The following is a 14221-nucleotide window of genomic DNA, read 5'->3' on the forward strand; positions in this document are numbered from 1 at the left end:
CCAAGGGACGTGAATGGAGCAGCAGCCTGGTGTCCCTAACAGTGGTCAGGCGGCACCCTTGCTCCCCAGACCCCTGCAGTCCCTGACCTAAAGTTACTTTTTAGGAAAACATGGCCAACCCACCTGGCTGGATGGCTGGACTGAGCTCCCACCACACGCCATGAGCCAGGGCGGGCTCCCCTTCTCATGGTTCCCTCCCCTTCCCTCCTTCCCTGAAACCTGATCCAGCTGAAGGACTGATTGCAGGAAAACTTGGCCGCTCCCCAACTCTGGGGGCCTACAGAGTGCCCGGCTGAAGTCTCAGAAGGTGCAGGCAGCAGCCGGGGAAGCAGGCTGGTTGGGCATGAGGCTGGCAGAGGGCACACAGGCTGGCCTTTAGCGGAGCCCACCTTGAGTGGCGCTCCCAGGCCCTCCCACACGTGGGATGCTCACCATGTCGCTGTGGCTCCAGCAGGCGCTGCTGGCCTTGCTCCTCCCCACATTGCTGGCACAGGGAGAAGGTAAGGAGCATGGGGGATATATCAGCTTGGCTTGGCAGAGCTGGGGGGTGGGGGCTCCATCCTCCCTGGGTTGAGGCAAAGTGCGTTCAGGGATATGTGGTTGCTGGAAGGTCTCTGCTCACCACATATGGGCATGAGGGTGTTTTGAGGTTGGAGACATTGAGTCTGGGGTAAGACAGCAGGACTTGCTAAGAGGGGAGCATGGCAGCAACCTTCATTATCAGAAACACAGAGAGCTGCCAGGAGAGGGGCACTTTTTCTCTTTGCCCAGTCCCTAAACTCATCAAATAGCAGCTGCAAAGGACCTGTGAGCTCATTTGTTTGGCCTTTTCCCGATGTAATGAGGTCCAGAGAAGGGAGTAATTCACTCGAGACCACACAGCTTCTCACTCTCCCCACAGCAGAGTGGGGACCAGAATTACTCTAGTCACCTTACCTCATCTTCACTGGTCTTAATTGCTGGGGTTCCCTGTGCCTCCCCACCTCCCTCCTGTCCTGACTCCATTGTAGACCGGTACTTTAGTCACAGAAGGGTCTGGTTCCTTCTGCTGCAGACCCTGTTCACCCTCCAAAAAAGTTTCTCCCCTGCACAGCTGGCTTGGAACCCCCAGGGCACATGAGAAGGATGCCACCCAGGGACTGGACAGATGTGCAAGGCCACGGGCAAGATGATGTTCTGTGAGCTGTCCTTGGGACAAGCTCAGTGGAGAGGGAGAAAATGTAAGCTGAAGCTTCAGGGGCTTCCTTGGCTGGGATACGCTCTGTCCTCCCAGCGGTGGCTCTTTGCTCTGTGGCCCACTTGGATCAGTCTGGTGCTGTCCAAAGCAGGTCAGAGTCTCAGTCATGAAGAGACATATGGGTCTGATTTCAAATCTCAGTTCCTGCACTGACCGCACTGTTCTCATCCCTCTGAGCCGTGGGGTTATTCTCTGCAAAGTGGGCTATTATGTCAGCAAACCCAGCAGGGTATTCTGAGACTGAAGAGTCTGTCAACCAATATTTTTCAAAAGAAGGCTCAAAAACTAGTCTCTCACCTTCCCTCTTTCCCTTTTTTGCTGGTCTCTGTTCTTCTGAGAAAGGCAGAGAGATTATCAGGGTAGATGGACAAGGCACAGAACAACCTGCAGGACTGACTTGTAAGGAGGGGACACAAGGGGCAAGGAGAGAGGAGGGCGTGTGGTGCTATTCGGTGGAAGCCAGGCCTAGCAGCTGAGCTGTGACTGGGCTTTCATATTGCTTTTATGTGCCTGTAGCCTCCTTTCCTGGGAGCAGTTTGGTTCCTCCTGGCTCCCTCCATACTTCCCCCAACCTCCTTCCCAACCTTCAGTTTTCACCTGCCACCCTAGGAAGAGGTCCTGGCGTACCTTCCACTGTAGCATGTGTGGCTTTGGCAGGATACAGAGAGAATGCCCATTTCTGGCAGACGCCCACCCTTTCTTCTTTCCTTGCTAGTTGCAGGCTGGGGTCAAGAAGAGGGTAACGAACTGTGTAGGTGCTGCGATCTGACTCTGGCAGAGGAAACCCTGGTGCAGAGCAGTGGGCTTAGACACTGTGCACTTGAGGCTGCACTTTCTTCCTGGCCCTCTTGCCTGTCAATGTCACACACAAGCCCATGGCCCACTTCCCTCTTGCTGCCAGAACCCCTTCCCTGTACCCCTTAGCCCACCTCCTCTCTATTTATGTGGCTCTCTCCTGTCTCCTGTCACCTGCCCTGACAAGCTGGCTCCCTGCTGCTCTGGAAGTGAAGGTGCAGGGAACCCTATGTGAACATCCATTGGAATTTTGGCAGGAGCCTCTACAGACGAAACTTTCTAGTGATGGAAATTTCAATTTGTGGGGGGACCTGGAATTTTGTGAGGCATGGATACATTTGTTTCAATAGCTTATGAAGCAGGGCAAGAGAACCAGGGGAGGACTTGGGCCTCTGATTTTCACTTTGAACTACTTTCCTCCCCAGCCAGGGGGAGGGGGACAGCCCAGGCTCACAGCTTCACCAGGCCGGCTCTGCAGAGGCTGTCCGACCACCTCCTTGCTGACTACAGGAAGGGCGTCCGGCCCGTGCGAGACTGGAGGAAACCCACCACCATCTCCATCGATGTCATCGTCTATGCCATCCTCAGTGTGGTGAGCACACAGCCCCAATCTGCTCCACTCACGCTAGCAGTGGACCTGTAGGGGTGGGAGAAGTCACCCTGCAAGCAGCACAGTGGGTATCACAAAGCCTTAGTCCCTGTGGCACCACAGCTGAGGGTGGGCTGCAGCAGCATCTGCATAGCTGCCTTTTCAAACCACAGACTGGAGTCATAGTGTGGCTTCTTTCCATATCCCAACACCAGCAGTCATCTCCTGCACTGGCTGCCCATACGTAGCATGATGGTAACCATCTCTGTGTGTTGGTGGGGTAGAGCGAAGACTGTCTTATTCATCTCTATGCCCTTAATGCCTTACACGAGTCTTCAGTACATGGCAGGTGTCACTAAACAGTGACAACAGATTACTGTCAACCAACAGATCAATTAACTAATCAATGCTTTCATCAATCACCTTAGTAGTATGGGGTGCACTGCATGGCAGAAGAGGACAGACACTGTACAGAGATGAGCAAGAAAGCAGCTGCGGAGATGCAGTGGCACTGTGCTGGAGTAGGGGAGGCAGGACCTGACCTCACAGGCTCCATTATGTCAACCTGCCCACCTGATAAGGGATGGAATCATTTCTGGAAAGCAGAGCTGCAAACTGGTTACCATGGTGCTTCAGAAAGGGAAACTAGCCCTTAAATGTTCACTTTATATGGTATTGTGCCTCTTGATTTCATACCAAGACACCCCACTACCCCCTCCTCTTTTTTTTTTTTTTGGTACCTAGGATTGAACTTAGGACCTTGTGCTTGCAAGGCCCTCGGCAGCACCATTGAGCTAAATCCCCACTCCCCCCCTTTATAAATAGACAGACCGTCCCCATTTAACGACCTACCAGTTTAATGACTGGACTTAGAACCAAAGCATGCCTCAATGTCTTTGCTTTCATTTACATAACTCTTACATGCAGTACTATAATGTATAACAGAACATAAAGCTACAGTACAGTACTGTGCCATACAATCAGCAAAAATTACAGTACTGTATAAACAAGGGGTACTGTACAGAAAAAAGATATTGTGGCTCTATAAACAAGATGTACAGAATGTACAAAAAAAAGATAAGTTGTAAGTCCGAGGAGCAGGTTGCAAGTCCAAACAGCGTGCCTCAGTTGTAAGTCCAAATAATAGTTAAACAGGTAGGTCATTAAATGAGAAATATCTGTAATTAAGTTATATCTAATTTAAAAATTACATATAACTTTATGTATAGCATATATCAGTGGTGGCAAACATATGGCATGTGTGTTTTTTTTTTTTAAGACAAAATATGTTAATGTATGAGTTGTTTTTTCTAAACTAAAACCTCAGTATTCAGATTTAATTGCAGTGTTGGTACTTTGAGAAAATAACTGGATTTGGGGTTACAGTTTGGGCACTCTTCTCTAAAAGGTTCGCCATTACTGGTATATATTATTCATACCATAATACAACATCTAAAATACAGAGACATATGAGAGAAGCTATATACTGTATATATACACACCTTTGAGTATAATATAATTATATAATAGATGAAAATAATAGAAGATTTTCATAATGTTTAATATGAATATTAAGTGTGACCCAGGACAATGGGTTACACTTAAGCAGCTTGTTTTGGGGGTGCTGTATTCAGGGCCACCTGCCTGAGCTCCCCTTTCTTTTCCAGGATGAGAAGAATCAGGTACTGACCACCTACATCTGGTACCGGCAGGTGAGTGGAGCAGCTCCCTACCCAGCCCACTTCTTGAATTAGGGACTTACCTCCTAGGAAGGGCTTTTCCATCTGAAGATGTCAGTAATTTCAGTGGTTCTCATAAACCACTGGGTTCACTGGGTTCACTGGGAAAGACTGGGGGAGAGGTTCAGAGGCACACTCAGTGTGAGATCCAGGAGTCGGGAATCTTCTCACCTCAGGAGAGAACAGAAGGAAGCTTAAAAATTGGTGGAGGGGAGCACCCCTCCCCTTTTGAAGTTCTTCACAGCATTCCAGGTAAGTGCCTGTCCAACTTCAGTTGAAGGATCACTTCTAGCACCCAGGAACTCACAAGGCAATAGTTTCACTTTCAATCAGTTCTAGTTGCTAGAAAGTTCTTTCTTCTATTAAGCCAAACTGGACAATAGTCATGTTGGGTAAGACAGGATGATTTCATCTACTGAGCCCTTAGGGCCTTGGCTGTATCTCCACTGGTCCAGCTTCTGATGAATACAGGTCTTGACTAAGCTATGGCTTTGGGTTTATGGGGGAGAGAAAGGCTGCTACCTATAGGCAGGTCCTTTCTAGCAGCTTCTGGGGTTGGGGAAAGAAATCCAAGCAGAAGGGAAAGGGATGTGGCTGAAGAGCAGGGGCAGGAGGATGAGGACAGCTCACAGAGGCCAAGCCAGGAGACCCAGCAGATACAGCTGGTGTACATGGGTCTCTGTGAAATCCTCTCCCGTAATCATGGGCACACTCCTCCAACTCCAGCGTCTCATGGGACAGGAAGTTGGGTAAAGGAAGAAGCCAGAGCATTGATCCCTTAATACAGAGCACACCCTACAGCTCCTTTTCCTGGAACATCTGGCCTAGGTCCCCTCTCTGGACCTCCAGGATCACCTGTGTGACTCAGCTGGTTGCAGTCAGCAGGGAGGGAAGGTCAATCCACTGTATACCAGCAACAGTGCTAAAAGACTGGAATTAGAGACACAACTAGACTGGGCCCTGGCTCACACTGAGCTCACAGACTAATGGAAGTAACAGGCACATGGACAGACCTTTAAAGTGCAGCACAACAGCTCCTCCAACACTCATGGGCACACAAAGGAGGCTCATATCACCCAGCTTGGGACCTGGGGGCCTGGGAGGTGTTTTGGAGAAGGGAGCGTGGATGCCTTGGCTCAGTGTAAAGGGGTGGAGGGGGAGGCACCATGGTAAAAGCCAGAGATTGCAGAGTGGGAGAAGGAACAGGTCCACAGAGGTGCAGAGGTTTCCATGGTGTTTAACTCCACAAGGCTAAAGTACAGAATTTACAGAAAGCCATGACCAAAAATGAGGCTAAAAGGATAGGTGGAGGACTTCATGGGCACATAAAGTTTAACTTTATCCTAAGAGCAATGGGGCATGACAGAAGAATTTTAAATGTACCATTCGGAATGGCCATTCTGGCATAAGAGTGGAGAATGCATTAATCAGAATGTAACAATGACCATCTCTGGGCCGGGGATTTAGCTCAGTGGCACTGCGCCTGCCTTGTAAGCACAAGGTCCTGAGTTCAATCCCCAGTACCAAAACAACAACAACAACAACCATCTCTGCTCTGTGAGGTGGGTATTATCCCTGTTTATGTGTATGCAGGCTCAGAACCAGGAAATTCGTTGTCCAAGGTTGTGAAGTTGGTAGGTAGCGTGTTCTAACATTAGGAATGGTTGCATGCCTTCCTGGGGTAGAGACTGCATCCATCCAGATTGTCATGCATGAAGGGAGAGGGTTAGGACAGAGCGAGGGGAGGGGAGTCTCAGCTACTGATGAGTGATTTGAGTGCTACTGACACCCATATTTTCATAAGAAGATGCCCATTTTTCTCCTGGGCATGAGGGCCAAAGCTGGCCGGAGCTGCAGGTGACCCTGAACCCATATGGAGAGGCCGCCTATCACCATTCCCGCTCCTCTCCTAGTTCTGGGCTGATGAATTTCTCCAGTGGAACCCTGAGGACTTTGACAACATCACCAAGTTGTCCATTCCCACGGACAGCATCTGGGTCCCAGACATTCTCATCAACGAATTGTGAGTAATGTCACCAGAGCCTGGGTGGCTGGTTGGCTCAGGGGCTAGAGAAGCCAGGCACTGGGTAACAAGATTGTTGCAAGATTCTCACTTGCAGGCTGTAGATAAAGTTAGCTTGAATTCAGTCTTCTTTGTTTTTGCTTTTCTTTCCTTTTATAAAGCTTTTTTTTTTCTGTGCCTGATGTTGAAACTATGCACTTATTAGTCCAAGGGCCGACGTCATAGGGAAAGAAGCCAGTGAATGAATTCACACTGAGTTATAATAGCCTAATGGGGACAGCTGCATTTTTAAAGGGAACAGTTATGTTTTTGGAAGGAATAGAACACTGGTGGCAGCCGGTGCACCTGGCCACAGAAGAGATTTAGAGCTAAGGAACATGCTCAAACTTCCCAAGCCACACAAGTGCCTAACCAGCCCCAAATTGCATCTCCAATATGAAATGGATCCATCAGCCTTTATTCCCAACAACCAAACACGGTCCTATTTGGCCCCAGCCAAAAGACTTTGTCCCCATGCTGCAGGTTCATGCAGGGTGCTGCAGCTGGACTTCAGAATTCAAGGGCAGGTAAAATGTCTGGGAGAATGGATAGAAAGGGGATCATGACAAGTGGGTCCTCCCAGTACCCATAATATTGCCCAACTCTACAGGGTGCCACTGACTTTTTCCTAAGGGAGGGAACTGACCTTGGCCCTGCCCCTCAAGGTCCTGCCTAGCTCTGGCTAAAGGGATTCTGGGAAATTCATTCCTGACTAGATTCCTAATTTCAACAGTGAAGTGGTGTGAGTCCGGATTTCTCATCTCCTAGCCTGATCCCAAAGAAGGCTGAAGCCTAGGGCCCCAGCTCAGTTACTTCATGCCATTGTGACCACTCAGGAGAGCCTAGGGGTCTGGAATCTGCAAAAAAAAAAAAATGGGATGAAGTCTTCTTGGAAGTCTTACTGGACTTTCCTGAGTTTCCCTAATTCTTATCCATGCATTCTCTAGTTCTTCCTCTAGAGAGGATTATTTTAGTCTCACTTTCAAGGACTTCTAAGAAAAAGGAGCAAAGAAATGGCAAAGTCAGGACACAGAGTTCTGCTGTCTCCCCAAGCCTGCCTGCAACAACAGCGTTGGCAGTCAGGGAACCAGTGTCTGCCTGGCCCCGGAGCAGGGGCCATGTGACAGCCCAGGGCAGCTGGCCAAGGTTCCTGTGGCCCTGTGTCTTCGGGCTCCATGGATGCCTTCCTGCTCTTTGTGGCTAGGATGATAGGGGAATAAAGGAGACACATCCCTTACTGCTTGGAAAGTACCCCTGACCATGGCAGGCCACGAAGCCTAAGATAAGAACATTGGGAAATGCTCCAGGTTGTCTTGCTGTTTATAGCCTTCTGCTCGGAGACCTTCAAATGCCCAGGGCTGGGTCTCTCTTAAAACCCCTGACTGATCCCTCTTTCCTGGCCAGCGTGGATGTGGGGAAATCTCCGAGTATCCCATACGTTTATGTTCAGCATCAAGGTGAGGTACAGAACTACAAGCCCCTGCAGGTGGTGACTGCCTGTAGCCTCGACATCTATAACTTTCCCTTCGATGTACAGAACTGCTCGCTGACCTTCACCAGCTGGCTGCACAATAGTGAGTATGTGGGCTTTCGGGGCAGGGACAGAGCTGGGGGCTTCCAGGGGTACCTGAATGAGGACCACTCTGTAGGATATGTTCTCCCTTATTCAACTTATCACTTCATTTCTTTTCTTTCTTTTTGGCAGTGCTAGCGATCGAACCCAGGGCCTCACTCGTACTAAGCACACACTCTACCACTGAGCTACACTCCCAGCCCCAACTACTTATTTTCTTAATGTCACTGAGCCTCTGCTTCCTCGTTCTCCAAATGGGATCAATACTGCTGCCCTCACTGCTTCCCCCAGTTGTTCTCAGGAATAAACGAGACAGTGTGAACGGACTGCAAGGTGTTCAGTAAGGAATAGTTCTTTTCCAACATCCCAAACAGGATTGGGTGCTGAACGCATCTTGGACAGACACACCCACTTCCCTTGCCAAGCCACCCTTCTTGCCTGCTCAGGTGTCTGCATTAGCCTGCTACCTGGTCTCCCCTATTCATTCTTTTTTTTTCAATTAGTACATGTTTGCAATTTATACAGTTTACAATCATCTTATTCATTCTTGTCTCCCTCTAGCTCTTGCTCCTCACAGCAGCCAGTAAGCTCTTATCAAAATGCAAATCTGATTGAGTCACTTAAAATCCTCAATGGCTTCCCAGCAGTCCTGGGACTCAGTCCAAATCCTTGAGCTGGCCCTGCTGACAGTGTGCCACCCCAGCCTCCTCTGGCATATGCTCCTCTGAGCTCTGCTCCAGCCCCACTGCCTTCCCCTCTAGGCCCAGAGCTCCCTCTTATTTCCCTTTATGACATCCAGGTTCTTCCAAGCTATCTGCCTCCCTCCTCCACCTGCTGCTCCCAACCTACCTCCCGATCACACTCAGCCTGGTCAACCTCTCTATTCACCTCTGGACAGCTCCATATGTATTGGCTCCTAGGGGCAACCTTCTCATTCCCAGACTAGGCCATTGCTATTGTAAAATTTTAGAATCCCCCCTTTTCCCCCATCACTTCTAATCATACTTATCAGTACCTGTTGAGTGCCTGTTTCTCTCACAGATATAAACTTAGGAGACAGTGGGGATGTGATTTCTGGTCTGCCATTAGATACCTGCCATGGCGTCTGGCCCAAAGGAATGTTCTTGGCAAATTTTATTGAATGGGTGAGTGCCAGGGGCTCACTAGAGGGCAAGGACATCAGCACCGTCCATCTGCAAAAAGCAGCTCCATCTCTGTTCTACCTATGTGTTATATTAAAGTACAGTGATAATATGTAACTTTCTGAACCAAAAACCAAGCTACAGAGAAGGCCAAGGTATCTTTTGATCTCTACCCTCAATTTCAAGGTCTTCGCCAATAACTCCCTCCAGCAAGATTTAACTATTTCTATCAGTATAAACTTCATTTTGTATATTCTTCAGGCTCTTCTCTACACATTTATATCTACAAATTTATATCTATTTATGTATGCACACATATACATCATTATGGAAAGTACCAATTGCATATACTATTATATTCTACCATATAATTGTACATATATAGAGCTGCTATCCTATACATGAGGATTTTTCTTATTTTGTAATTTGCCTTCACGGACAGGTAGTTCTATCAGAGCAAAGGTGAAGAACGTTGAAATTATTTCCTAAAGGTTAATTCTAGTAGGCAAAACTTAAAATGGTTTTGGCAGGTGTGATGGTTTATTTGTTTCTTTGCACTGTGCTGTGTTCCCACCCATGACTTCCTTTGCCCTCCCTACAAACCCGTGAGATAAGCACACTGTGTAATGGTGCTTTGTTGTACAGCTAAGGAAACTGGGGCTGGAGAGTAAGGGCAGAGGCCTCAGGTCCAGGGTTGACATCAGGGTTTCTTGGTCGCTGTCCACCCTGTGCTCCACCTTCCTAGGGTCTGGCAGACTCAGAACAGTAGATGCCAAAACTGGCCTGATTTCTTTTGTCTCAGTCCAGGACATCAACATCTCCCTGTGGCGCTTGCCGGAGAAAGTGAAGTCTGACAAGAGCGTCTTCATGAATCAGGGCGAGTGGGAGTTGCTGGGGGTGCTGACCCAGTTTCTGGAGTTCTGTGACAGGGAAAGCAGGGGCTGCTATGCAGAAATGAAGTTCTATGTGAGTGGGAGAGGCTGGGAGGAACGTGGTGACAAAAAGTGCTAGACCTTCACACCCAGAGGGCTTAAGGAGCATGCTGGGAAGAACTTCCATAGCCCCTTTCCCAACCCCAGGGTCTCACACATCCCCTCCAGGATCACTTCAACAAAGCAGATGGGGAAACACAACTGAATTGTTTCTTACTTATCCCAGTCAGTCATAAGCCTCTGGATAGAAAGGCAGGGTATAGGGCCTGTCCATTTCCTTCTCTGAACAATCTGGGTCAGAAACTTCTTGAAGAGAGAGGGTGTGGGCTAAGGCTATGGTTTCTGGGTGCCGAGCTTGTCTGTTTCAGGCTTTCTCCAACATCCTCTCCTGGTCCCAGGTGGTCATCCGCCGGCGGCCCCTATTCTATGCAGTCAGCTTGCTGCTGCCCAGTATTTTCCTCATGATCATGGACATTGTGGGCTTCTACCTGCCCCCGGATAGTGGTGAGAGGGTCTCCTTCAAGATCACACTCCTCCTGGGCTACTCAGTCTTCTTGATCATTGTGTCCGACACACTGCCAGCCACTGCCATCGGCACTCCCCTCATCGGTAAGGTCTCCCCTGCGGGAAGGGCACACTCAGCCTGATGAGGACCCAGATCCTCCTGCCTCTTCTGTGTGTCTCCCTCCCATCCTCCAACACTGCCCGCATGGTACACAGGTGTCTATTTTGTGGTGTGCATGGCTCTTCTGGTGATAAGTTTGGCAGAGACCATCCTCATTGTGCGGCTGGTACACAAGCAAGACCTGCAACAGCCTGTTCCTCTCTGGCTGCGGCACCTGGTTCTAGAGAGAATCGCCCAACTACTCTGCCTAGGAGAGCAGTTAACCTCCCACAGGCCCCCACCCACCTTGCAAGCCACCAAGATTGAAGACTGCTCAGGTGAGAAAGGAAGGGGGAAGAGTCCCACGCAGAGGGGCCATTTCTGGTTTGGTTGCAGGGACACAGTAGGGAGTCTCTGAAAGGTACCAAGGATCCTGGGCAGGACCTGGGGACAGGGTGCAGTCTTGCATATGGCACCTCTCACCCAGCCTTATTGGGAGCAGGTAGATTTCTGCCAAAGGTGTCAATCTAGATCCTTGCTTTACTTTCCCATAAGCCCAGCTGTGGACAGAGAGGGTGGGAGCCTTGGAAGCTGAGCAGGTCAGGACCTGAGCCCCCTGGGCTGAGAGAGACCTCTGAGATGGACCCATAGTGAGGTCAAATGGGTGCTCTGTGGATAGTTATTTGCCTCCTGGGCTCATATGGTGAAATACTGGAGCTAGAGATTCTAAAACTCACCCATTCTAAGCAGCTCAGAGCCTGGGTCCCTCAGAATTTCATCTAAGGGTTAGAGACATGGGTTCAGAGCAACACTAAACACAAAGCTTATGCCTCCTGAATTGTCAGTGTTTGGTTGGCTAGTTTATTTGCTGAGCACTTTGTGCCAAGCATACGAAAAGCACTTTCTGTACATTATCACATTTTGCACTCATGAAAATCCAATGTGATTGTCATTCTTGGGTCTCAAATGAAGAAAGAGAAACAGAGAGAGATTAGATAGCCTGTCCGATGTTTCAGAACCAGGAACTGGAAGAAAAGTGATTGAATTCAGGCTCACCCAACTCTGGGATTGGGATTTTAATCTTTCCTCTCCACTCTGCTCCTTTTTGTCCTTCCTCCTGACTGAGTCCAGGCCTTCTACAAAGGCTTCTGGCCCATCTGAGACCATGAGCCAGTGAACTGATTTCACCTTGTGAAAGTCGCTATTTCTGAAGGTGTCCAGAAGGAATTGGAGTCATAGAGAGGAATTATCCCCTTCTGAGGAAAATGATACGGTGGAGAGAGCAGTGAACTAGGAGTACAAATACCTGGCCTAGGTGGTCTTTCCATTAAATGATGCACCAGCTTTGCTAATCACTTAGCCTCTCTGAGCTTCAACACCATCCTTGAAAAGTAGGAACAGGGCTGGGGATTTAGCTCAGCGGTTTCGCCACCTGCTGCGCAAGTGCAAGGACCCGAGTTTGATCCCTGGTACCAAAAAAAAAAAAAAAAAAAGTAGGAACAATTGGGCTGGGGATTTAGCTCAGTGGTGCTGCTCCCTGCCTCACAAGCACAAGGTTGTGAGTTCAATCCCTGGTACCAAAAAAAACCCCAAAACAAAAAACCCTTTATGAGGGCTGGGGATTTAGCTCAGTGGTTCCGCCGCCTGCCTCACAAGTGGAAGGACCCAAGTTCAATCCCTGGTACCAAAAAAAAAAAAAGTAGGGACAATTATCACTTCACTCTGACTCTCTCATTGAGCTATTAGAAGCTTCAAATGAAAGAGTAGATGTGGCCAGGGATGTAGTTCAGTGGCTCTGCGCCTCCTGGTACCCTCCCCACCAAAAAGAAAGAAAGAAAGAATAGCTGTCAGATTGCTGAGGAAATCCTATAGAATTTAAAAATGCACAAGAAGGCTAAACACTAATCTCATGATGCTGCTGACTTGTGGAAAGGTAAAGGATGTGACTCAGGTGGGGTGTACAATTACCCTCGATCATATTGGCTTTTAAAATAAGTTTAAATTGGATGGTGGCTATGCACATATGTGAGTTGTTCTAAATATGTCTCACATTGATCCTAACAAAAATTTCTGTGGCCTGTAGAAACATAAGGAACAATGTTCAGGCCAGCTCACTGGCCTCCCTCCCTTACCAAGGCCCTACCCTTCTTCCAGCCATGGGAAACCACTGCAGCCATTTGGGAGGACCCCAAGACTTGGAGAAGACCCCAAGGGGCAGAGGCAGTCCTCCTCCACCACCACAGGAGGCCTCCCTGGCTGTGCGTGGGCTGCTGCAGGAGCTGTCCTCCATCCGGCACTTCCTGGAGAAGCGGGATGAGATCCGGGAGGTGGCCCGGGACTGGCTGCGTGTGGGCTCTGTGCTGGACAAGCTGCTCTTCCGAGTCTACCTGCTGGCAGTGCTGACCTATAGCATCACCTTGGTCACACTCTGGTCTATCTGGCATTATTCCTGAGTGGGCACAGCACAGCAGTGCAAGGAACATGGAGCTGGTTACAATGGGTGTAGAGAATTTCTGCTGAGTCCTTCAGGGCCCTGAGGATGCTGGGAACATTCCCAATACACAGATCCAGCTGCATCCCTTATTTTCAATACCAGTTCACCTAAGTAATCCCAAGCCAGGTTTGAACCTCCCCCCAAAGCACAGTGTTCAGTACCCTTACATCTTCCCCCCACTCCCAAATGCCCATTATGGCTTTAAAACATGCTGTCTTAGATCATTCCCTATCCCGATTTTACTTATCTATGCATCAAGTCTCAGTTTTTCCATTGGCATTTCTCTGAATAAGGCACTTAAATTCTGCTCATTTCCACCAACCTTGTTTTTAAATAAAGACAAAACCAACTCTCTAATATTCAGACCTGAAAATTTTGCACTTGGCTTATTCAGACCCTAACATCTTCTTCACCTCACCTGTAGCTACTACCTGACATTCATGCTCCATCAGCTGGGGGCTGGGGGTAAATAATAAAATGCAATGAAGCCTTAAACTCTCTTCTTCACTCTTTGTCAGCAGTTTGGGGGAAAGGTTGGTGGGTGGAAGAAGTTTGAAGTTGCTAGCTGAAGTGAGGCTTGAAGATTATCCGTAGTTTTCAGGGACCTAGGCAGTGAAATGGTAGCTGTTATGAAAAAGGAACAATAGGATGTGGGATTTATGTCTGGTGTGAGAGTCAGGAGTGTGAACGCTTAGCAATGGAGAGGGGAGAGGAGGAAGCTCAAGTTCTGTGCTCTGTGGAAAGATTCCAGAAGGGCTCACACAGTTCTTTTATTGTTCTGGGGTCAGGGTCCCTCTGTGAAACTGGGAGCAAGCAAGCTTTCTCCCTGCAAGAGGATTCTGCGTTGGAGACAGGAACTTCAGCACCACGGCCAGCGCACACCAGTTTGGTGCTTAGAAAACAGCAAGAAAGTCAGGCCTTAGGTTTACCCTGGGGCATTCTCAGAGCCAGCCCCTGGCAGCCTACCAGGAAAAAAGAACCATAAAGGAGGTAGGGTTGGAATAATGTATTCTGATCTCACATCCTGGCCCTCTGTCCCCCACATCAGGGTTTA

At 48.8% G+C, this 14221-nt stretch overlaps 1 protein-coding gene across 1 annotated transcript; it reads left to right on the forward strand.

Annotated features, from left to right (window-relative positions):
- The first annotated feature begins 265 nt into the window (after nt 1-265).
- Htr3a (5-hydroxytryptamine receptor 3A) lies at nt 266-13653 on the forward strand. The gene is made up of 9 exons (XM_004856613.3): nt 266-500; nt 2458-2624; nt 4289-4333; nt 6274-6383; nt 7827-7996; nt 9940-10103; nt 10468-10678; nt 10790-11011; nt 12828-13653. The coding sequence occupies exons 1-9, from the start codon at nt 425-427 to the stop codon at nt 13124-13126; spliced, it is 1464 nt and encodes a 487-aa protein (XP_004856670.2). The 5' UTR covers nt 266-424; the 3' UTR covers nt 13127-13653.
- The last annotated feature ends 568 nt before the right edge of the window (nt 13654-14221 follow it).

Source organism: Heterocephalus glaber, unplaced genomic scaffold, assembly GCF_053883595.1.
Source record: "Heterocephalus glaber isolate CG9 unplaced genomic scaffold, H.glaber_assembly_v1.0 deba00001429, whole genome shotgun sequence".
Taxonomy (NCBI): domain Eukaryota; kingdom Metazoa; phylum Chordata; class Mammalia; order Rodentia; family Bathyergidae; genus Heterocephalus; species Heterocephalus glaber.

What these genes read in the sequence shown, in the direction of transcription:
- Htr3a (XM_004856613.3), top strand. Translation starts at nt 425, where the DNA reads ATGCTCACCATGTCGCTGTGGCTCCAGCAGGCGCTGCTGGCCTTGCTC. An exon ending in TCTATGCCATCCTCAGTGTG is followed by an intron (nt 2,625 to 4,288) that starts GTGAGCACACAG and finishes TTTCTTTTCCAG; the next exon opens with GATGAGAAGAATCAGGTACT. An exon ending in CCTACATCTGGTACCGGCAG is followed by an intron (nt 4,334 to 6,273) that starts GTGAGTGGAGCA and finishes CTCCTCTCCTAG; the next exon opens with TTCTGGGCTGATGAATTTCT.